Source organism: Micromys minutus, assembly GCF_963924665.1.
Source record: "Micromys minutus genome assembly, chromosome: 10".
In the NCBI taxonomy this organism is placed as follows: Eukaryota; Metazoa; Chordata; class Mammalia; order Rodentia; family Muridae; genus Micromys; species Micromys minutus.
In genome coordinates, this window is record NC_137979.1 from 2,377,896 (window position 1) to 2,400,061 (window position 22,166).

Here is a 22,166-nt window from a genome sequence, read left to right on the forward strand (position 1 = left end):
GGATTTTGGTTGACGAACATCAATTCTTTGATTGCTGGACCTTGGTAGTTAGACCTCAGGAAGACGTGGTCAAATAAACAGGATAGATCTTGGTGACTAGCTTTAGGAATGGAATCTAACAGATTTAATTTGTTTGGCTTTAGCAAGGCAGAGGGAATGGAGGAGAAGGGCATAGTCTGCCAGAGCCATGTTTGCCACTGTGGGCTGGCTAGCATCTGTCCCTTCACAGGCCCTGCCAGCTGCTGACAACTTCTTTCTGCAAGATGGCAGCCACAGCTTTCCTCTGTGAAGTACTGAAGCACACAGAAGTAGGTTAAAGTCTGAGCTAACCCTGGACAGCGAGTGTTTATACACTGAGTAGGGTGGTGGGAGGATGTATCTCTCCACATGCTTACATTCATCTTCAGGACACAATGTCGGGGTGGGGACCTCTGCCGCAGGACACAGAGGTGGCTCAGCAGTCACCAGGGGCAGACAGTTCAGTGGAAAATCAGAAGGAGAATATGACATCAACCCTTGTTCTCTCATGTGAGTTGATGGTTGGACTGAGTGGAGAAGGTTGTCTAGCAGAGGCTGGAGAGAGCGCCACAGAGTACAGGGAAGAAATAGGTAGATGCAAAGAATGAAGTTTTGTGTGGCACATCAGAGTGACTAGCTTAAAACAATCTTCTATACATCTACACACCTATGAATAGGCAAAGTGGGGGTACTTAGATGCCTTAATGACAAAGCACCAATACTACTGTGGTCACCAAAGAACCTGGGTTTGGGGTTATTTGTATTAATTGTTAACGACAACATCTAGAATCTCCTGGGACACCAAGCTCTGGGTATCCCTGCTGGGTTACGCCATGTTTGTCTACACTGTCTATGGTAGCAGATGCCCCTGTTTCAGAATCCCCTCTTAGCAGCGTGACAAACAGAGCTGCCTGTGAGAATGCCAAAGCACATGGAGATTTTCACAGGAGTGAAAGATCCAGGATTCATCTGAGGAGAAAAAATTCAAATCAAATCCATACCATCATGTGTTCTTTTAACATAGGATTTTAATGGAAATGAACTTTGCTCACAAATTTGCATAATGTTGAAGACTGTCCTACTACTATAGCACAACTGAGTACTTGCCACAATGATCCTCTGGCTCAGGAAAAGGAAAAAGCTAGTGACCCCCCACAGAGACTTTACCCCCTTCAGGTGTTGGCTATGAATCCGTGCTCAAAGTGAGGCTAAGAGTAAACACTAATTGGAACTTGTGCCTCATTTTCCTATTATTCCCAGTAGTCGGGGGGCTTAGAAATGTATCGTTCTGCCTTCTTAAAAGGTTCTTTATGATTTAGAAGAGCGATGGCATCATTGGCTGCAGTATCAAGAAAAAGATTCTGCAAAAAGTAAGCCCTTTGGTAGTAAATGACCCCAGCAACTGGTCCACCAGTAACTGAAGAAATATGTCTGATATATTTATGTAGCTTTTCTTTTAAGACCTTATTGTCTTCTGCAAACAAATGGGGAAACCGAAGGTGTACCTTGAAGTCATTCACAGACATATTCAAATTCTTGGCAATGTTTTCCAGTGAGGCATCATCCAGCCCAAAGTAAGACCTGTAGAGATTGAATGTTTCATCCAGATTCTCTATGACATCTCTGATCAGTCCACCAAGTGGGATGGTGGCAAGTAATCCAGCCTTTATGGCCTCTAGGGAGACTTTTTGCTTCAGTGATTCTTTCTTGAGGTTAATGGTGGCCTCCGTAAAACTTTGCAAAGACAGTGAGAAGATATAGCGCTTGTGGGCTGGGAGATCCCATAGGAGTTTTTTTTCCAGTTTTGGAAAGTCAAAGTCTGAGACATCAAAGTTAGAGACTAGGAAGACTGGAGGCTCACTGGAGAGAGCCTTCTGAAGATGCTCTGAACAGTCATCTCGAATTTTCATGAGGAGCTTCTCCTTATTGAAAGTCTTAGGTTTACTCTTCTGTTCATTACTTAAGTCATTGTCTATCTTGGTTCTGACAAAGTAGAACTTCATCTTCATCTCTGCAATGGCTTTGGCCAGTTGTGCATCATTTTCTTTGAAGCGTGTAGACGAGGTAATAATGAAGAAGTCATACTCACCAAACTTCATTTCTGTTAGGTAGCTTTGTGGTGGGAAGTTAGTGGACCCAATGCCAGGCAGGTCCCACACTGTCACGTTCTGAAGCTTTGGGTGTGAGTATGGAGTTCTCTTCAGGGTTGACTCTACCACCCCAGTGGGGGCTGCACCTTCTTCTTCCTGCCCCACTCCCCTCAGGGCATTAATGAAAGTGGACTTCCCTGAGCCTGTTTCCCCTGTCACAGCTATGTTCAGAGGAGCATTGTTGATGTCCCTCAGTGCCTTGTTGATTACAGAGACAGCTTCCTGAAGCTTATTTTCCTTTATGTGAGCCTCAATCAAGGTGATTGTTTCCTTGGGTATGATTTTGCTTTCCCTCTTAAAATTCTTAAAGAATGCATCAAAGCTGGAGGCCCAAGCCATGGCTCTGTGTGGCAGAAGCTGAGGAGAAGAGAGGAGAGACATGGTAATCATTAATTAAAGCAGAATAAAACCATGATGTTTGGTCTTACAGTAAAACAGCATCCTCCCCCATCCCACTTGAGAGCCAGTATTGCCTATCCTCTCTTCTCTCAGTTGCCTCTTCTAGTGCTGACCTGGATATAATGAGTTCTTTTGTTTAGGTTTCACTTTCCTCATACTTCTTGGTCTAATTCAGACTCCACTTACTCTGTGTAGCCTTTTACTTACTCCACTGCAGTCTTTATTATCAGTTTAAAGTCTTCTTTAAATTCCTTTATTTTCACTAAAATGATACCCATGCATGGCATCAACCCTAAAAGGACAGAGCAGTACATTCAATGTAAGAAAAGCAATGCTTCTCTTGGCTGGGTTCTCAACCTTATGTGAACCCTTTACTAAGGTGTACATAGGTCCTCCGGAACTCTGGTATCATTGCATGAGTATCATATAATGAAGGATTAACACAGGACAAGGGGTGGAAGACTGATTTTAAAAAGGATGTCCAACTAACTGTAAGGTCCCCCTTTTGTCTTAGTAGAAGTGGGACATGGCCCCTGTGGTAGGCAGACTCCTAAGAGAGCAAGTGAGCCCTGCCTCCTGCTGTTCAGAAGCTCAAGTTGTATGTTCCCTGGAACTGTGTTCTCTGGGTTGATGAGGTTGGAAATCTAGACAAACTAAAGAGCAGAGTTTCCAAAAGACTGTGCATCTAGTATACACAGCCAGCACTAAAGGGAAATTCTGGGAGAACTCTGACAAGCATCCTGTGTTATGTAGTCCAGATTTTTAAGGTAATAACATTTGTTGAAATTACAGTAACTCAGATTCTCCAGAAAACACAAGGATTAACTTGGAGAAAGAGTTAAAACAGAACTATGGAAAAAGAGTACATCAGAAATCACTATTTTATATTTCCCTAAGTAATTTATAGTATATATAGAAACACATGCCTACATATGTATATACTTTAAATGAAGTCATACTACTTCCTGTGGTTGAGAATGCCTTCCCTATGAGCCACAGAGTAATGGAAACTTCCTCGTCAGGCCTGAGAAACTTCTTTTGAGTTGTTTGTCAGTGGTGTCCACAATACTCCCCAACTATAGGCAATTTCTGCTGCCCTTACTCGAGCCTCAGAAATTGAAGATCCCTGTGGAGAGCTGGTCTCGGACAGAGGCGCCTAACGTGGGGCCCAGTATGCAGGATTCAGTGAAGGACACTGTGGGAAAGAAGTGAGCACAGAAGAAAGTTTGGGCCAGCAGTGAATAAACCTTTTGTAAAAAAGGTACAAGGTAATGGTAAAATATCTTTTGTGTATGTGTTTATAGGTATGCTAAAAATTTAGAGGAGCAAAGATAATTCTCATAGGTGGTTTAAGTCTTTGTACACAGATTAGAGGTAGTCTAATTGGACAAGAGAGAAAGAATGAGTTTCAGAAAAACAGTCCTCCCCCTTGTCTGAAATGATTTGGTGAAAGAGAAGAAAAATGAATGTAAACTGTTCCAGACGTCTCTTGGGGATAAGGGGGAAGTCAGGAGACGCCCTGACTCTCTGGTTCCCACTGGGGAAATGTCTAGTTCTGGTTCTGGGTCCCTTAGGAAGGATATCTGGGTCCCTTTGACACATCTAGTTCTCTTCTCTTCTCCTTTCTCTCTCTCTCTCTCTCTCTCTCTCTCTCTCTCTCTCTCTCTGTTGTGTAGTGTCTCTTGGCACACCAAGATGTCCATCCATGTGTGTCAATTTGTGTGTCTTCATTGAGTGTTGCTTTGTGTTTCATGTTCAAAAGAAAAAATGGTTAAAACATTATGTGTTGATTGTTTGCCCCTTGATTTAGTTTTAACATGTGTCTAAAAGGGTAAAATTAAAAAATAAAAATAGAAAGCAGGCCTTTGGGGCCCTGCACCTGAAGTTTGTAGCCTAGCTCAGCTGGAGGTCTGCTAGGAGCTGATTTAGGCCACTCCTGAAGCTGCCAGTAGTTTCTCAGCTTAGAGCTGTTCCACTGTTTCTCCCAGAAAAATGTCTGACTGTGTTTATTGAGCTCAGCAGGTGACAAGGTGCTCGTTTCTTAAAATTACAGCTAAAAAAAGTGAGAATTTTATCTAGTTTAAATATATAAGATGTGTTGTCATTTCATACTTGCATTTGACTGGTTTTAAAAGGTATAAATATGCTCTGCATGTCTTGGTTGTAAATTATTGGTTTATAAGTAATTGGGTATGATTAAAAATTTGTAATATTGGTAACAGAAAGCTTGTTTAAAACTAGTAACTTGGTTGAAGTCAATCTAGACAACATGTGGCATAGACCAACCCAGGGAAACAGGTTTCTGAAATACCTCTAAATTGGGTTATATTTTATATAATAAGATAAATTTAAGACAGTGTTTCCCTGAGGTATTGAAGGCTGCACTGTTGTGTGTTCATGTGCGTGAACTGGCAGCCAAACTTTGTAGCATGAAGCTGATGCACTTGTGTTGATTTTGGAGAGACTAGATTGTTTGGAGGTTGAGTTTTGCTTTCCAAACCTCTTCAAGAGTTTGTTGATAGGCTGATTAAAATGTCTGGGAGAGTGTTTGGAGCTGCTAATGTTGGAATGCTCTTGGTGAGACAATTGGCTTTTGAGAATTCGAACATGGCTTGTCAGGCTGTCATAGACCTTATAGAAAGACTGGAACTTTTACAGACTATATTAAATTATGTTCCGATATTGGTCTTCTTATGGGTAGGGTCTGGTCATGGCTGCTGAGTTGCAGGGAAAAACTGTATAAGTTTTGTCTCAGCAGACTGGGAAAGGAAAGAGAAGGGTCAATGGGCCTCCTGGAAGTTGTTTTGGATGCGGACAGATAGGGCATCAAGTGAGGAGTTGTCCAAATAGAACTAAGGAAGATAGTAATGAGAAGAAGCCAGAACTTTGTCCTAGATGCAAGAGAGGGATACATTGGGCTAGTGAATGCAGATCTAAGAGAGATAGCTTAGGGAATCCTCTCCCCGAGGGAAATTGGAGAGGGGGCCAGCCCCAGGCTATGAAACACTATTATGGGCCAATGCAGTTCATTCTCCAGCAAAACAATCCTTTCAGGACCTCTTCAGAGTCACCCCAGGCAGTGTAGGATTGAACCTTGGTCCCTCTGCCTACACAGTAATAACTCCTGAAATGGGGATGCAGGCTCTTTCTACTGGAACATACGGTCCGTCGTTGTCAGGAGCTGTAGGATTGTTGCTAGAAAGAAGCAGAGCCACTGTGGCAGGGTTGATGATTGCCCAAGAGTTATAGATGCAGATTATACTGGGGAAGTTAAAATCGTGACCTTTTCTTCTACCCATATTTCTGTCACCCAACCCAGGCAGCAAATTGCCCAATTAATGCTTGTGCTGTTTGTTACGACAAAGAATCAGGTTAAAACTCGTGTTCAAGGAGCAAAAGGATTTGGTTCTTCAGATACTTATTGGGTACAAGCTATAAAAGCTGAAAGACCCAAATTAGTCTTAAAAATAAATGGAAAAAGATTTTTGGGACTACTGGATACAAGAGCAGATGTATCAGTAATAACCTTTATTCATTAGACTGTATCTAGGCTTAAAATGGTTAGCATTACCCAGCTACAAAGTCAAGATTCCTGAGCAAAGCAGTGATCTCTTACATTGGGAAGACGAGGAAGGTCACCAGGGATATTTTCAGTCTTATATTGTTCCTAATTTGCCTGTTAATTTGTGGGGAAGGGATATAATGAAGGACATGGGAGTCCTTCTATATAGTCTGAATAATAAAGTTACACTACAAATGTTTGATTGTGATTATTTGCCTAACCAAGGGTTGGGAAAGCAAAGTCAGAGCAGATTAGAGCCCGTTGCAGTTACTCCTAAAAAAGAAAATCAGGTCTAAGATATTTTTAATAGCGACCATTGACAAGCCTGCACACCACACAGATAAGATCACTTAGAAAGGTGATGTCACTTAGAAAGGTGATGTCACTTAGAAAGGTGATGTCTCTGTATGGGTTAGTTAATGGTCTCCTGCTTCAGAAAAGAGTTTTGGCCTCTCAGTAGCTAGTGCAGGAGCAATTGCAAACTGGACACATTGAGCCTTCTAATTCCCCCTAGAATTTCCTTATATTTGTAATTAAGTAGAAATCAAACAAGGGGAGATTGCTGCAGCTTTGCAAAGGGTTGATGAGACTGTGGAACTTTACATTACAGTCTGGTTTATCACAGATTTAAAAGATTGTTTTTATACTATTCCTTTGTATCTTCATGATTGTAAAGGGCCTAGACTTTGAACAAATCTTAGCACATGTGTTAAAGCACCTAATCTTTTATTAATTGTTTCTTCTATGATATTTAATGTAAGTTGTATGGATTGTACACGTCTCAATTGTGTTAATGTTGAAATCTGACATGTTTGTTATGGTGGTTCATCAACCCGCTTTTGTTTTATTGCCAGTGAGTATTATAGGACCCTGGTATTCTGAAAAAAGGTTTGCAGATACTGGAAGTTAGTCAGGCTTTATACAGAAGCAAGAGGGCAGTGGGCTTGATTATTGCTGGTATAGCTGCTTTAATTATACTAATCACTAGCACCACTGCTTCTGCTGTTGCCTTGACACAAGAAGTTACGACAGCTATATGTTTTTGTTGATAATTTACCAAAATTGTTACTAATGTTTTGAATATTCTGGAAGATTTAGATAGGCATTTAGAACAACAGATTGATGTTATTTATAATATTATTCAAATTATTAAAGAGGAGGTTTTAAGTTTAAGAGTAAGAAGTCATTTCCAGAGTCATGCTAAGTATTAATGGATTTGTGTTACTTCTAAACTTTACAATGATAGTTACTATTATTGGGAAAAGATTCAGAGACACTTACAAGGTATTTGACATAGTTCTAACACCTCTCTAGATGTTTTAGGCTTGCACACTGAGATTATTAATTTATAGAATGCTGCCCCACTGAGCTTTGTTGCTGCAGATATTGCTGATAAATTTATTCGTAGCCTGAAGTCGGTATTTTCTTCTTGGTCTAGCTTCAAGAATGACATATATGGCCTGATTGTGCTAGCCCTTCTAGTCCTGGGAATACTTTTGTTCCTGCCCATTGTGATAAGGCTTGTCTTTAACAACATTAACTTGCAGGGTGCCAAAATACATGGCTTGAAGCTGAAAATGGACCCCCATCCAGAGTTATTAACAGGCTAATGACTGTTAGTCCATGATGGGTAACATTCTGTACAGTGCTTTACTGACCTAAACCAGAAGTGCATTGATATTATATTCCATATTAATATTAATATGTAACATAGATAATGCATATTCCAAGACAGGTAATGGAAATGTTTCTGTCAGGACAACCTAAGACAGATGCAATCTTGTTTATTACATAATTAATAGGAAGAGATGTGGAGAGCATTTTTGGCGCCACTGGACAGTTGGCAGCAGGGAATATTTACTTCACCAGGACAATCAGAAGCTGGTCAAGGCAGGAATCTGACTCTAGTCTCATACTCAGAAAACTAGCCTGGATTAAGAGCATTTGCATTTGAAGCTCAGGGCAGAACACTTAGAGTTGTAGCTCAGGGCAGGACATTTACACTTATAGCTCAGGGCTGGTTCAGAGGGTGTAGGCACAACAGTCTCTTTGCTTCTTTGGACCCCCTCTTGTCCCTGATCTTCATGCCTGGCCTCCAAAAAATGTTTACAGGATTTTTGATTATTAACTTTTGACTCAGAACTGATGTTATCTTTCTGCATGTAATTAATGGTTTAAAAGGGGACCAAATAAAGAAGGCTGCTCTTCAGCCTCAAGACTGGCCTAAATCATGTTACAAATCACTGTCTCCTTTTCCTTTCAATCGCTGCTCCTGCCCTGGGGAACCTGTTGTTTGACCGAGCTGGTCTCAGACAATCCCTTTTCTGAAGACACCACACACTTCAGATACAGAACTTGGAGAAATCAAGCTGAATCTAACCCGGAGGTCTTTTCCTGAGGACTGGCTTTCATAATATCAAAAGGTGCTGTAACGTTGCTGAGGGAGGAACGTAATAACCTACCTAGCAGTGAGACCTATGAAGCACAATGAGGATCGTCACACGGCGAGAACTGGAAAAGTACAACTTTGCCATTTATGTGTTGGTGACAACACACCACTCTCTAGTTTGTCTTCAGGCTGTCTACACAGGCAGAAAACCATGCCCGGTAACTGAAAACCCAACCAAACGCATGTGGCTAGTGAGGTCATAGGTCTCAGAAGAAAACCCACTAAGGCCAGTTTTCTATCCAAATATAATTAGCTGCTTCTCAGTGCTAATCTTTATATGCACAGATATGTGGGGCTGTCACTCAGCAGCTGTCAAAGATGCTTCTTTTCACAGCAGTCAGGGATCACACCAGAAAGCCACAGCTAGTCACATTGCAGAGTGCAACTGACTGTGTGGAGCTCAGCCTTCGTTGATACATTACAACGCATGCCTTACACCTAAGAGAGGCAAAAGTCAAAAGACCGGAAAGTCTGCTGCAAGACTGAATTTTCTAGATATGACAGGAATGATACACCCGTGAAATCTCAACAATGTGGCCATTAGACAGACCTGAACAATGATACCACCAGTGGATGTGCCAAAGTGGATGTGGGAAATTACATGGGTTTGTCACACTGAGACAGGAGTCCTAAGCAGAGAGGCAGAGTTCGTCTTACCCAGAGATGAACTTCCTAAATTATTCCCCAAGTTATTTAGTCCCTATGTTCAGCCCTAATATTGGTCTGTCTATCTGTCTGTCTGTCTGTCCATCTGCTCCCCTGTCCATCTGCCTATCTGTCTATCTTATCTTGTCTATCTGTATATCTCAATACACACTAAATGTACCCAACAGGCTGAATTTATGTATTTATTTGTTTATAGGCATGTCACAGTAATAAAGAATTGGAGGCCATGAAATTGAAACAGAATGGGAAGCAGGTCCACCTTCCTGTCTACCACCCATCCACCCACCCCCTAATGCCTCAGAGACTTCAGATATCTCAACCTGCAATGTCTGATACCTACCCATTGCCTGGCCTGTCAGAGTTCCCAGATGTCCACCCACCCACTTACCCAGGGCAGTCAGCAATCATACTTTGGGTCTTAGACACCCAAGTTTACCTGATCTTTGCTGACCACCCCACACATTAGAGCCTTTAAAAAATAATTGTTTTATTTATTTACATTCCAGATGTTGGTCCCACTCCCAGTCTTCCCTTCCAGAGTTTTTCACCTCACCCCTCTCCCCTTTGCCTCTGAGAAGTTGTCCACTCCAAGGTATCTCCCCTTCTCTGGGGCATCTTATTTCTAAAGGATTAGGTGCATCCTCTCCACTGAGACCAGACAATACAGTCCTCTGCTATATATGTGCTGGGGTGGGTGCAGAATGGAGCTTGGATCAGTCCAAGTATGCTCTTTGGTTGGTGGTTTAGAGATTAAAAATTCCATTAAAAATGGTGGTTGAGGCTAGAGTTTAAAAATTCATGAAATCAAATGTTCAATGGAGCAGCTCACTAGCAGAGTGGTTCATATGGAGGAGAGGTTATCAGGAGTTGAAGATAATATAGAATAATTTTCCTAGCAAAAATGTCCCCAAATTTAGGGAGAGAAAAGGCACACTCATAGACACAATAGGAGTGTAGAATCCCAGATACACAGGGCAGAAAAAGAAACTTCTGATATCCTACTATAGTGAAAATCCTGAATATACAGAGCAAATTGTTTTGCAATAGAGAAACAGGAAGAACTTCAAAATCACAAGTGACTGAGAGCAGAAGAATCTTTTAAATTCAGAAGTCCCAACGTGATCTGCCAGAGCTTGCCTGTGGTTGTTTCTGATCTGGGACTTTATCTCCATGTGACAGATGAAGAGCCTACAACATGGACTCCAAGGGTATCTGAGTATCCCAACCTGGCATCTTTCTCCAAGCCTGCCTGCCCCAGCAGATAAGCAAGGCTCTCACACACAGGTGGAAAGAAGGCTTTCTCTGTTCTGGGATGCTCTGTGGTCCCTAAGATGGCTACTGAAGAATACTTCTGTGCCTAGGATGCTCCCTCAGTACAAAGCCCCAAGCTCTCCTGTCCTGGTGTCAGGGCTCCTCGCTTATGTTAACACACCTCGGGTTATCAAACAAGCTGAACCTAGACGCCCTTCACTTACCTTATTGGTGGTGACCTTGATCTGGTGGTAATAATATTTCTGTGATGGTTTTTCTCTCAGAAAAGTTCCTTATCTAAAACTAGAATTCAGGTTCAGGATGCTTATCAAGAGAAGATGTGAGGTGTGGAGTTCTGATTTCCCAGGAAGAGCTGCACAGAGAATGCAGGAGGCTGTGGGACAGTTTGATCTCCCCGAGTTTCTTTATTCTTACTGGTCTACACCCAGCCCTTGATCTCTACACTTTTCTGCCCAGATCTGAGCCCTATTTATCTTCAACAAACTAAGGGGGAGGCTGAGGTCAGAGGAGGTTTCAGTTTCTATTCCTGGAAATCAAATGGCAACTCTGTTAGGTTTTATAAAAAGAAATAACCAGGAACATATTTGGTAGAGGTTCAGTATAGTGTGTGTGGGGGGTGGCGCCTCTGCAGGCCCTTGCTGAAGCATTCCTTCCCCTGAGGTACCAGCCACAGGAATAAAATAGAGTTTATTTCGGACATATAAGGGGGGATGGGAAGGGAGGGGAGAAAGGGGGGAGGGAGGGGAAAGGAAGGGGGGAGGAAGGGAGGAAGGGAGGAGAGGAGGTGGGCCATGAACACCTGGGAGAGAGAGTAGGGAGGGGAATTGGGAGAGAAGGGACAGACAGGGAAGAGAGTAAGAGTATAAGAGAGTGAGGTGGGGTGGGGCAAACAACCCCTTTTATAGTGAGTTAGGCGTAGATGGTGCACTGGCTGGTTGTGTGTCCACTTGACACAAGCTGGAGTTATCACAAAGAAAGGAACCTCAATTGAGAAAATGCCTCCATGAGATCCAGCTGTAAGGCATTTTCTCAACTAGTGGTCAAAGGGGAAGGGCCCAGCCCGTTGTGGTAGGTAGACCTGGGCTGGCAGACCTGGGTTCTATATGAAAGCAAGCCAGGGGAAACAAGTCAGTAAGTAACATCCCTCCATGGCTTCTGCACCAGCTCCTGCTTCCTGATCTGCTTGAGTTCCAGTCCTGACTTTCTTTGGTTATGAACAGCAAATGGAAGTGTAAGCTGAATAAACCCTTTTCTCCTCAACTTGCTTCTTGGTTATGATGTTTTGTGCAGGAATAGAAACCCTGACTAAGATGCATGGCTATTGCCAGGTAACTGTGGGGCAGGGCCTAGAAGGAATGCTGAAAGAAAAGAGAGATATCTGCTCATGAGAATTTCTAATCTTGCACCGGGCATCAATGATGTGTATATAACAAAGAAAAAAAAATGATGTCCCGTGTTTCAGCACCAATGTTAGGAAAAAGATGAAGAGTGTGGGGGGAAAATGGCCCATGGAGGTACAGAAAGGCCTGGGGGTTCTGGGAAGCCCATGTTGGAAATCCCTTCCCCCTGAGGGACCAGCCACATGATGCTATAGTACAGAATAGAGTTTATTCAGGTCACGGGGGAGTGGAGTTAAGAGGGTGGTAGAGGCAGAGAGAGAGAGTAGAGTAGAGAAGTAGAGGCCAACCATGAGCACATGGAGAGAGAGGGTGAAAGGCAGTGGGGAGAGAAGGGGCAAGGTGGGGGAGAGCAAGAGACCAAGAGAGCAAGAGAGAGAGGAGGGGACAAGCAGCTCCTTTTATAGTGCCAGGTAACTGGGGTAGAGCATACCTGGTTATCGCTCGATAACTGTGAGGTGGGGTATGCCCGGCTGTTGCCAGGTAACTGAGAGTGGGGTTTACAGATCCCCTCAAATCCAACAAATGCCCCACTCCATATATTCTCTTTTAGATATGGTCTCATATGAGTCAAGTTGTTTGAAGTTTAACAGAAGGCCTTACTAAATCTGAGGGGTGACCCTTTGAGCACAGTTTGTGGTAGGCACTCTGGCTTGCATGGATGGCTAAGGCACCTGCTGGACCTCAGTTACAGAATCAGGCCTTGCCTTACCTTTATCTACACCCAGTCCTTGCTCTGCATTTTTTCTGCCTGGGTATGAGCCCTATTTCTCTAAACCAAGCACCTGTGGTCAGAGTAGGTTTCAGTTTCTGTTCCTGGAAATGGCTAGTTTGCAGGAATCAAGCTGCACTCACTTCCTACATTCTTGTTAGATAAGGTCACAAAGCAGCTAAGCTGTTGTGACCCTCTGCATTCCGTTGGGAGACTGGTAACTCGTGTGATGGAATCTACCCCTGGAAAAGCTATTGTGTTGTTGGTCTTGGGTTTAAAGATTTACCAGTCTGACTTAAGTTTTGGTTTTAGTAAATTAGAGCCTTTTTATTAAAAGGAGCCTGGCTAAAACAAAGAGTTTTCTAGGTAAGACCCTGCTATTGTCAGCCAAATGATTATAAAGGGAAAACCCACAAAGTTAATATTTTGGGCAGATTAACTCATATCTGGGTTTGGGCAAGGCTTGATTCAGTAACAGACGTGTAGCTGGTGCCTTAGCCATCCAAGCATGCAAGCAAACAACCAAGCCGTATGCACATCTCAGCAGTCAGCCTGCTTAATCTTGCTACCCATTACTTGTAGAAATAGCTGGGGCAGTGAAATATTTTTCAGCAACTAGCAATTTTTAATGAGCAGCCCAACTGCACTAGGAAGTGGTCCAGTTCGGGATAGCTGACAGGGCATGTTCCTGGTAGGAGCAACTTCCTCCTGGCTTATACAAGTTAAACACATTCTTTTTTTCTTTTTTCTTTCTTTCTTTTTTTTTTTTAATAAGCCTAACACAGTAAATTTATGCTCAAAACCTAATGTTCACCACGACACTTCTCAGTGAGCCCTGAATGCAGACTTTTTGGAGAAAACATAGGAGCAATGAGGAATGACTGGTCAGAACCCTGGCCCTGAACCACGTGTCTCAGTGGGGTGCAGAATCTCCTCAGTGGTTCCCCACCTATGGACTATCTGCACATGATTAATTGGTCAGAAGCAGTGTGCATGAGTCATCTCCTGTGGAAGGAAAATGGGAAGGCTGTGAGTTTAGAGTCTTCACCCTCCTCATTAAAAGAAAAAAAAGAAGACAAACATTTTATAGCTAATCGGCGCTCTGCTTCCTTCCGTCAGGGCTTCCCGAATTGATAGGTCTGCGTCTGTCTTGAACATGGTTGAGGTTTGGTTTGTCATTCCTGCCGTGTGTACTGCTGTTCTGGGTACTTAGCATCACCGAAACCTCTCAGGGATGTGAGAGATATCACAAGACTCACAGTGAGGAGTCCTTAAAGCTCTATTAAGTCCTCATTCATGACTCAGATTCCTCCCGCTGTTTTGTTTGTTTGTGTGTACCCCGTTATCTGTTGGTACCTCAGACACGGTTTTCGGTTCTTTCTTTCCTCCATGTTATCTCATTAGATACAAGATGCCAGCCTTTATTTTGTTTTATGAGTGAAAACAAGCCAGAGCACAGAAATCTTTGTTCGTAAGAACACATTTGCTTAGAGCTCTTAGAGGGCTGAGACCTGGACAATGTACCAGGGAGACAAGAGGCAGGTGGCTGGGCTGTCAGGAGCTCAGAAGGTGTGTGCACAGGGGTGGGGAGGGGCTGGTGAAAGCTCAGGAACTGTAGACTCTGACTCTCTTACACATGCGGAGCTACCTTTATATTAATTGGGATGTCAGCATCTGAGCCCACAACCCTTGCTCTTTCTGTACTTACATTCCAGCACACCTGTTCCTTACATGTGCACACATACTTGCCTGAAGTCTGCTAGAAGGATCTCAGTACATGCATGTGCACCATCTACACAGGTCAGATAATTCCACTTGTATATGATGTGACTTATGCCATACATTAGAGCCACTGTCAGCTTCCGTTATCAAACTGTAACAAGCGCATCATCCTCCGCTCCTTATACTCCCTGCCTCCCCTCCATCAGCAAACTCTGGAAATTCACACCTCCAAATATTTAGGGAGCACTCAAAATTAATGGATGGAAGTGGGGGCAAGAGAATGGGGCTCAGACTCAGAGGTTTCCAGCCATTTCTGTTTCTGTCTTAACCCAGAGAACTTGTATCAAGTTTCTCATTTCTCAGTCAATTCTGGCCACCCCATGACTGCCTCATTCTGTGTTCCTGGCAATGTATCATGACTGTTATCCCTCCTGATGTTGTCTGTCCTTCAAGGCCACCATGTTATTTAATTTATTTAATTAGTTAATTAATTGGCTAATTTTGAGTTTTGGAGTTGTTGTAAGTGCTGAGAATAGAACCCACGGCCTCACACATGCTGGGTAAATTCTCTACTATGGAGTCACCCCCACAGCCCCACAGTGTAGTTATGTAAGTAGGTATCACAAATATTTGCTAAACCTACAAGAACGTTGAGTGGGAACTTGTGTAAGAAAGCTGGAGCAGAGAAATGTCTTCCCACAAGGCATTTTTCTACGAAAAGTTACTTTCGTGGTTTCATGGTTTGCTTTAATAATCAAAACGAAATGTGGTTTGTTTACAGTATTCCTGAGCTCAAATTGCTGGGTCCCCGGATGCCCCAATGTTTTTGGAACATCCTTCAATCCACATAGACTTTAACTTGCTGGCCATGGGGCAAGTCAACAGTACTGACTTGGACTTTGGTAGTGGGAGTGGAGATCAGATGCTGCTGGATGGCCAGGGACTGCTTTGATTATCCCTCTCTTTGCAATAGCTGCCGTTATTCTCCATCCATAGTTGAGGTTTGGGTTTCCTCTTGCTTGTCACTGTCAGTTTGTTAGTTGAAGAAGTGACAATCTTCAAAAGGGCAGAGGAGAGGCAAGTGCATGATCAAAGAATTCTCTATGTGTGTACAGGGGGATTAACCTCCACCCCTGCTACACTCATGTTGCTACTCACCCTGTCAAAGGTTTCCTACCAATGTGATAACACACTATGACCAAAGGCAACCTGGGAGGAAAGGGTCTATTTTACCTTACCACAGCATTGAGAGAAGCCAGAGCAGGGACTCAAGGCCGGGATATGGAGGAAAGAACGGAAGCAGAAACCATTAAAGGTTTCTACCCACTGGCTTGTTCTCTCCTGGGTTGCTTGGTCTGCCTTTTATAGCACCAGGACCACTAGCTCAGGGGAGCCATTATCTGTCATGAGCTGGACTCTCCTTTTAAATCATTAAATAAAAAATGCATGACAGGCATTGTGAGGTATGCTTTCAACCCTGGAACTTATGAGGCAGAGGGGAGGGATCTCTGTGAGTTCAAGGTCAATCTGGTGTACATAGTTCTAAGACAAAGCTATGTGGAGACACACGTCTCAAAAACAACAACAAAAGAAAAAAAAGAAAATAAAAAATAGAAAAATGCATTATAGACTTGCCTTATGGAGACATTTGCTCAGCTGTGGTTCCTTTTGTCAAATGATTCTAGCTGGTGTCTAGTCCACATAACACAGTTCAAGACACACCACTCACACTAGAGCTGGCTCCAGCATTTCTCTGACTTTTCTTGGGTCTTGTTTCTGAACACTGCTTGGCTGATGGAAGTAACTAGTGATGAAATAGTGTATAGAATGGGAGATTCCATGCTCAGAAACCTTGACCCACTTCTGTATGTGTCACGCACACCCTCTGTGGGTCACACGCAGCTTGAAGCACCCAAGGCCCTGCTTAAAAAAATGATAGTAGGAGCAAAAGGAAAGTAAAAACTTCAGAGTTCCCAGAACAGCTGTGTGTTTTCTTTCTATGCAGTGACCCCTTGTGGAGTGTGCAAAGTAAGCCACTTCAGAAGGCCTAGCACGTTGGAACCTCTTGATTGCCTCTTATGTGTTTGATATCTTTTTTGGTATAACTTTAACTATTAACAATTTACCATAGCATGACACTATTCCAAGAAAGTGCAGGATTTGTGTTAACACACCTACACATGTTCTGTGACTGGCTATGTGTACTGAGTTATCTGTCACATAGGAACAAATTAATATTACACACATAGACACATATATTAGCTCACAGAAATGCACACATATATAGGCCCAGCACGTTTACACATAAATGAAAACACAACTTTGTCCTTGATCCAGGATGATGAGGTCACTCACCATCCACTTTGTAACTAAAGAGAATCATAGTGTTCTTCACAGAGACTTGCAGGTGTCTTAGCTCTGAATTAAGCAGATTTGGTTTCTCCTGGACATTGAGGCCTCCAGCTCATTCACAATTCTCTTGTCCCACCGTCACATGGAAGCACCATGACACTGAGGAGTGCTAGAGCTAGGTGGTGCCCTTTCTCCCCTTTTCATACCTCAGAGGATCTTCAGGGTGAATCTGTGACACATTGCCATATAATTGAGTCATGGCTCCAGTTATCCGGAAGCCAGGCACTATCCCCCTAAAATTTCAGTTTCTAGAACTGTATTTTGACTCTCATACAGAAACTAAGAAAGAGATGCAGTTATTTCTCATGCAAGAATCCACTAAGTATGTGAAAGTCTTTGTAGAGAGGAGACAGACTCAGTGCATGCTTTCAGGTAATCAGAAACAGGACCCCCAGGCCATAGTACCAGCCCCCCTCTACCTGCACTCACCCCAGCCATTCAAAATGAGAATAAACTCAAATCACACGGAACTGGAAAAAAATGACACAGTTTGATTTATCAGGAGCATGTAATCTACTCTTCGTATCTGATTACATGTGTTAAAATTATGCAGAAACATTGTCAATATAACCCAAACTATCCATGTTCAGATACAGACTTCACCAAGAATAGAACATGTCAGCAACAGCTTCTTTTCCCAACATGGCAGCAAATGTCTTTCCTCCATGCTGATAAATGTTAATAATAACAGAAACCTGTGAGGGTTATCTTGTTTTATCGACTGAGGTTGTAGAAAAACTATCTTCATGTGTGCCAGACTGTGTTCAATCAGATAGTCCCAAGGTGGATGAAATGAAAGGAACTGAGTCCTAGGAAGAATCAATTGCTCTCGTTCCTGAGTGGATGGGATGTGAGCATCCGCTGCAGCCAGGACGGACTGTATGCTGAACTGTGAGCCTGTCACCCTTTGACCCTTGTCACAGCAGCATGACTTTACATAGCATCTTGCCTAGGTCAGAGTACTCAGGTATTTAGTCTTAGGTTAGATATTACCATAAAGATTAAATTTGAAATCAGGGGGCTTCATCATCAGATGACCTTCCATCCTGTGGATGCACACATCAAACGATTAAGAATCTTACAGAGAAGGAAAACCAGATATTCACTAAGAAAAATAAGAGAGAGATTTTTTTTTCCCCTCCAGGTTATTTGGACTCAGGTTCCAGGATTGATTCTAGGATTTCCAGTCTGACATGAAGTTATGCTTGCCAGATGCGGAGCACAGCAGTGTGAGTCAGTTCAGATGGGAGCACAACAGTGTGAGTCAGTTCAGATGGGAGCACAACAGTGTGAGTCAGTTCAGATGGGAGCACAACGGTGTGAGTCAGTTCAGATGGGAGCACAGCGGTGTGAGTCAGTTCAGATGGGAGCACAGCGGTGTAAGTCAGTTCAGATGGGAGCACAGCAGTGTGAGTCAGTTCAGATGGGAGCACAGCGGTGTGAGTCAGTTCAGATGGGAGCACAGCGGTGTAAGTCAGTTCAGATGGGAGCACAGCAGTGTGAGTCAGTTCAGATGGGAGCACAGCGGTGTGAGTCAGTTCAGATGGGAGCACAGCGGTGTGAGTCAGTTCAGATGGGAGCACAGCAGTGTGAGTCAGTTCAGATGGGAGCACAACAGTGTGAGTCAGTTCAGATGGGAGCACAACAGTGTGAATCAAAGTCATTTCAATGCCTTTAATTTCCTTCTCTTGTCCTTTTTTTTTGTAATTTATCAATCAGATATATATCAGTAAATTCTCACCCCACAAAATGTTCACACAACAAACTCAGAGTCATAGTGATATAAACTGCCCACCTAGATAGGACAAATTGTCCTGCAATAACCCATAAGTTATAAATTCTCTGGTGGTGGATCCCAATAGATCTGCCACTTGAATCGGGGCCTCCCCTACCTACATGTTGTCTTCATCTTTCTTCCCATCCAAAAGGGCCTTTCTCTTGTCTTATTGCTCTGGCTAGTACTTCAAGCATCTATTGAAGATGAGAATGGAGAGCAGGCAGCTCTGTCTTGTTCCCAGCTTAATGGGGTTGCTTTCGGTTTTTCCCCAGTTAGGATAATGTTGGCTGTAGGTGTGTTGTGTGTAGCCTTTATTGTGTTGACACATGATCTCTTAATTCTGATCATTTCTAGAAAAAAATTTTTGATACAACCTCTCTTTATGGGTGTCTCAGAACTTACTTTGTAGAGCAGGCTGACCTCAAATTCATAGAAAGCTGCCTCCCAAGTATTGAAATTAGAAAGATGCTCCACCATGCCTGGCTTTTCTAGGATTTTCACTATAAAAGACATTTTTGATTTTGTCAAAGGCTCTTTTTTTTTTTTTTTTTTTTTTTTTGCATTTATTGAGATGACCAGGCGAGTTTTATCTTTAAGTCCATATATGTGATATTGTACACTTGTTGAGTTATATATGTTAGATCATCTCTGCAACTCTTGGGGAAAGCCAATGTTAATGTGGACCATCTTTTTGAGATTGTATTGAGTGTATTGAGTGTTTTTAGCTGAAGATTTTTGCAACTGTTTTCATCAGTGATATTACGTACTATTCTGAAATTTTGAACTGGCTTGATTTTGTGCAGGTCTGTTGGCATCACCACAGCTGCGGTGAGTCCTATGTGCACCAGTTAGGCCATGTCCGAAGCACAGCATTTCACACTACCCCGCATTCTCCACATCTCTCTGCTTTTCCTCCATCTCTTCAGTGATGTTTCCAAGGTCAACATAGATGTTCCAGTCCACAGCCAAGCTCTACTCACCTTTCTCAGTACTTTGTGGAATGATGAATCTTTGTAGTAACCGCCGCCCACTAGAATGGGAAGATACTCTGCCTAAGGTTGAGAGCAGCACACATTTATATGATGAACATAAATGCTTAGAAGACAGTTTGTCAAGATGGCTATTTAGAGAAACAACATCAGTAGGCCCTGCTTTTGGGCCAATGAGTTCTCTAATTGGTATAAATCTCCTCTGTGGAGCAGGCTTTAAATCTAACTGGGAGCTGTTGGTTACTCTCAGAAGCAGTATTAGGACTATTGTATATGTGGGCACATCTCACCTGACGGGTTGGTTTTCTAGTCTGCAGGGCTCAGGCAGTTTTCTTTAGAAGAACACGGCATCCTAGATCTTTTGGAGAGATGAAACCTGAAGGACAAACTCAGGTGACAAGAGGCTTGTGGCTGTGAGTGTGAAGAGATATGCTCACAGCATTGAGGAAGGGTTGGAGATGGCTGAGGAGCTTCTTATATTCTCCTCTTCTCCTCCAGTAACTATCTCTAGGTCTATATGTCTCCACATATGCAGGGAGCCCACTCAGGTTCCTCCACAGCTCAGCGGCTGGCCTCCTTCATTTCTCTCAAGCTCTGCAGGCACCTCTGCTCCCCCTGCTGTCATACTCACGGAGAAAACATCATGGTCTCCAGACGCCCCTGAAAACCTCTCACTGAGACGCCCCCACCCCCGCAAACGTCTACCTCACTGAGTAATTTCTATGAACTCCTCAGAAACACACGATTCTATCATCATGTGAGATCTGAACCATGGTCTTGAGTTGTCTTGGTGTCTCTGGACCCTGTGAGACACCAGGTTCATGGGTGCATTGGAGCTGAAATGAGGTTAGTCACAGTGTTCCTGAGAAGGACAATGAGGCAGACCCATGGCACAGCCCTTCCCGATGGGCAGTGTGTCAGTCATTCACTGGTGATTTTGGAAAGTCTCACCTTTTTCATTCTTGTCCCCAAGAATCCTTTGACTTCTGAGAGCTCATTCCCCTGGTGTCTCTGCTAAGTGACCCTGCACAGGCCAAGAAGAAATGGTCTTCCTGGCCTTGAACCTTCCAGTCTTCTTTTCATTCTCTGACCCAGTTGAAATCATCAAGTGTTTGTCTTCTTTTTTCTGGAAATGAGAATAATGCCCCAAAGCACAGAGAGAGCTTCACTTTCACTTTTGTTTCCTGAAAATGTATATATTCCCTTCTTTCTATCTACTGGGGCTCATTGGTCCAGACTCCCGTGGAGGCTCTCCCCACCCTCTGTTCTCCTTGATAAGCTCCTGAAGGAGAGCCAACCTGTGTGCAGTTGGTGTCTGCACTGTGGGCTGCAGGGAGCAACAGACTCGGGAGGTTTTACTTTTTGAATCTGGTAAGTGAGATCACTTCGCCTCCACAGTGACTTGGGCTTTGGCTTTGTGGGCAGAGGGCAGAGCTGGCTTGGCTAGGCAGCAGCTCATGTCACTGCTGTTTCACAGAGTGGAGTTGTGAGTCTGGAGCTGCCTTTTGATACCAGTTGTGCTGTTCTGAAAAACTCTGCACTGAGCAGAGTGTTTACGGGTGACTCTCATAGGAACCCACACAGCACTCCCTGTTAACGTAGCTGTGTTCCAGCACCAGGCAGCTGTGTCATACCCCTGTGAGCTTTTATAACCATCAGAAATCTAAGTAATGTTTTATCATTGGCCCAGGAATAAAGCTGATTTGAGGATGACCGTCCTTCTCCATGAGGCAGCACATTAACCTCCATCTTCACACTTTACTTGAGAGTATGTGTGTCTGTTTTTTTTTAAAATATCTATTTGTTCTAATGTTCACCTTATATAATTAGTAATCAGAAATAAAATAATTCTTCTTCCTGTTCCTGTTCTTTCCCCCTGCCCTTCTTCCCCCTTGCTTTTTTCCTTCCCTTTCTTACTCTCTGTCTTCTCTTTCTTCTTTGTACTGAGACTGGACCTTTGGCTTCATAAACCTTGAGCTATATGCGAGGCCTCCACAACTAAGCTGTATTCCAAGCCCTTTTATTTTTTTATTATCTTTAATTAAAAATGTATTCTTGTGTGTGTGTGTGTGTGTGTGTGTGTGTGCGCGTGTCTGTGTGTCTGTGTGTATATGTGTGTGTGGTCACACAAGTACTATGGCACATGTGCAGAGGTCAGACTTTCCTTCTTCCTTATGAAGGTGGGACTGTCTTGTTTCCATGGCTGTGCTGTGCATTCTGGGTGGCTGCACACTTGAGGCTGCACACTTGAGGCTGCACACTTGAGGCTGCACACTTGAGGCTGCACACTTGAGGCTTTTAACTCAGGAACACTGGGGGAGTCACCAGTGTGTGTCACATCTGACCTTACCGTCCGGTTCCAGGAATTAAAGGTCGCTGGGATTGCACTGACCCACATCCCTGGCCCCGCTTTTACTTTTCATTGCCAACAGACACATCATAGCTACGGCAATTGTGCTGGGTTTGGTTTCTAAATATTACTTAAGTATGCATTAAAATAGGTAATATTTGAGAACTTTTATAGTAAAATAGTGAAATTTCCTATAAACAAGATCCTTTCTTAATACATTCCCTTATATTATTCCATATGTAAATAATCTACAAAACCAGACATAACACTATCTACTCTAATGATCTAAGT

At 43.2% G+C, this 22,166-nt stretch overlaps 1 protein-coding gene across 1 annotated transcript; it reads right to left on the bottom strand.

The window, feature by feature from the left end:
• Positions 1 to 1,129: 1,129 nt before the first annotated feature.
• LOC308426744 (T-cell-specific guanine nucleotide triphosphate-binding protein 2-like) lies at positions 1,130 to 10,860 on the bottom strand. Its single transcript, XM_080924654.1, has 2 exons — positions 10,720 to 10,860; positions 1,130 to 2,525 (listed from the first exon to the last, which is right to left on the bottom strand). Exon 2 carries the CDS (start codon positions 2,505 to 2,507, stop codon positions 1,269 to 1,271), a length of 1,239 nt encoding a protein of 412 aa, XP_080780780.1. The 5' UTR covers positions 2,508 to 2,525; positions 10,720 to 10,860; the 3' UTR covers positions 1,130 to 1,268.
• Positions 10,861 to 22,166: the final 11,306 nt, after the last annotated feature.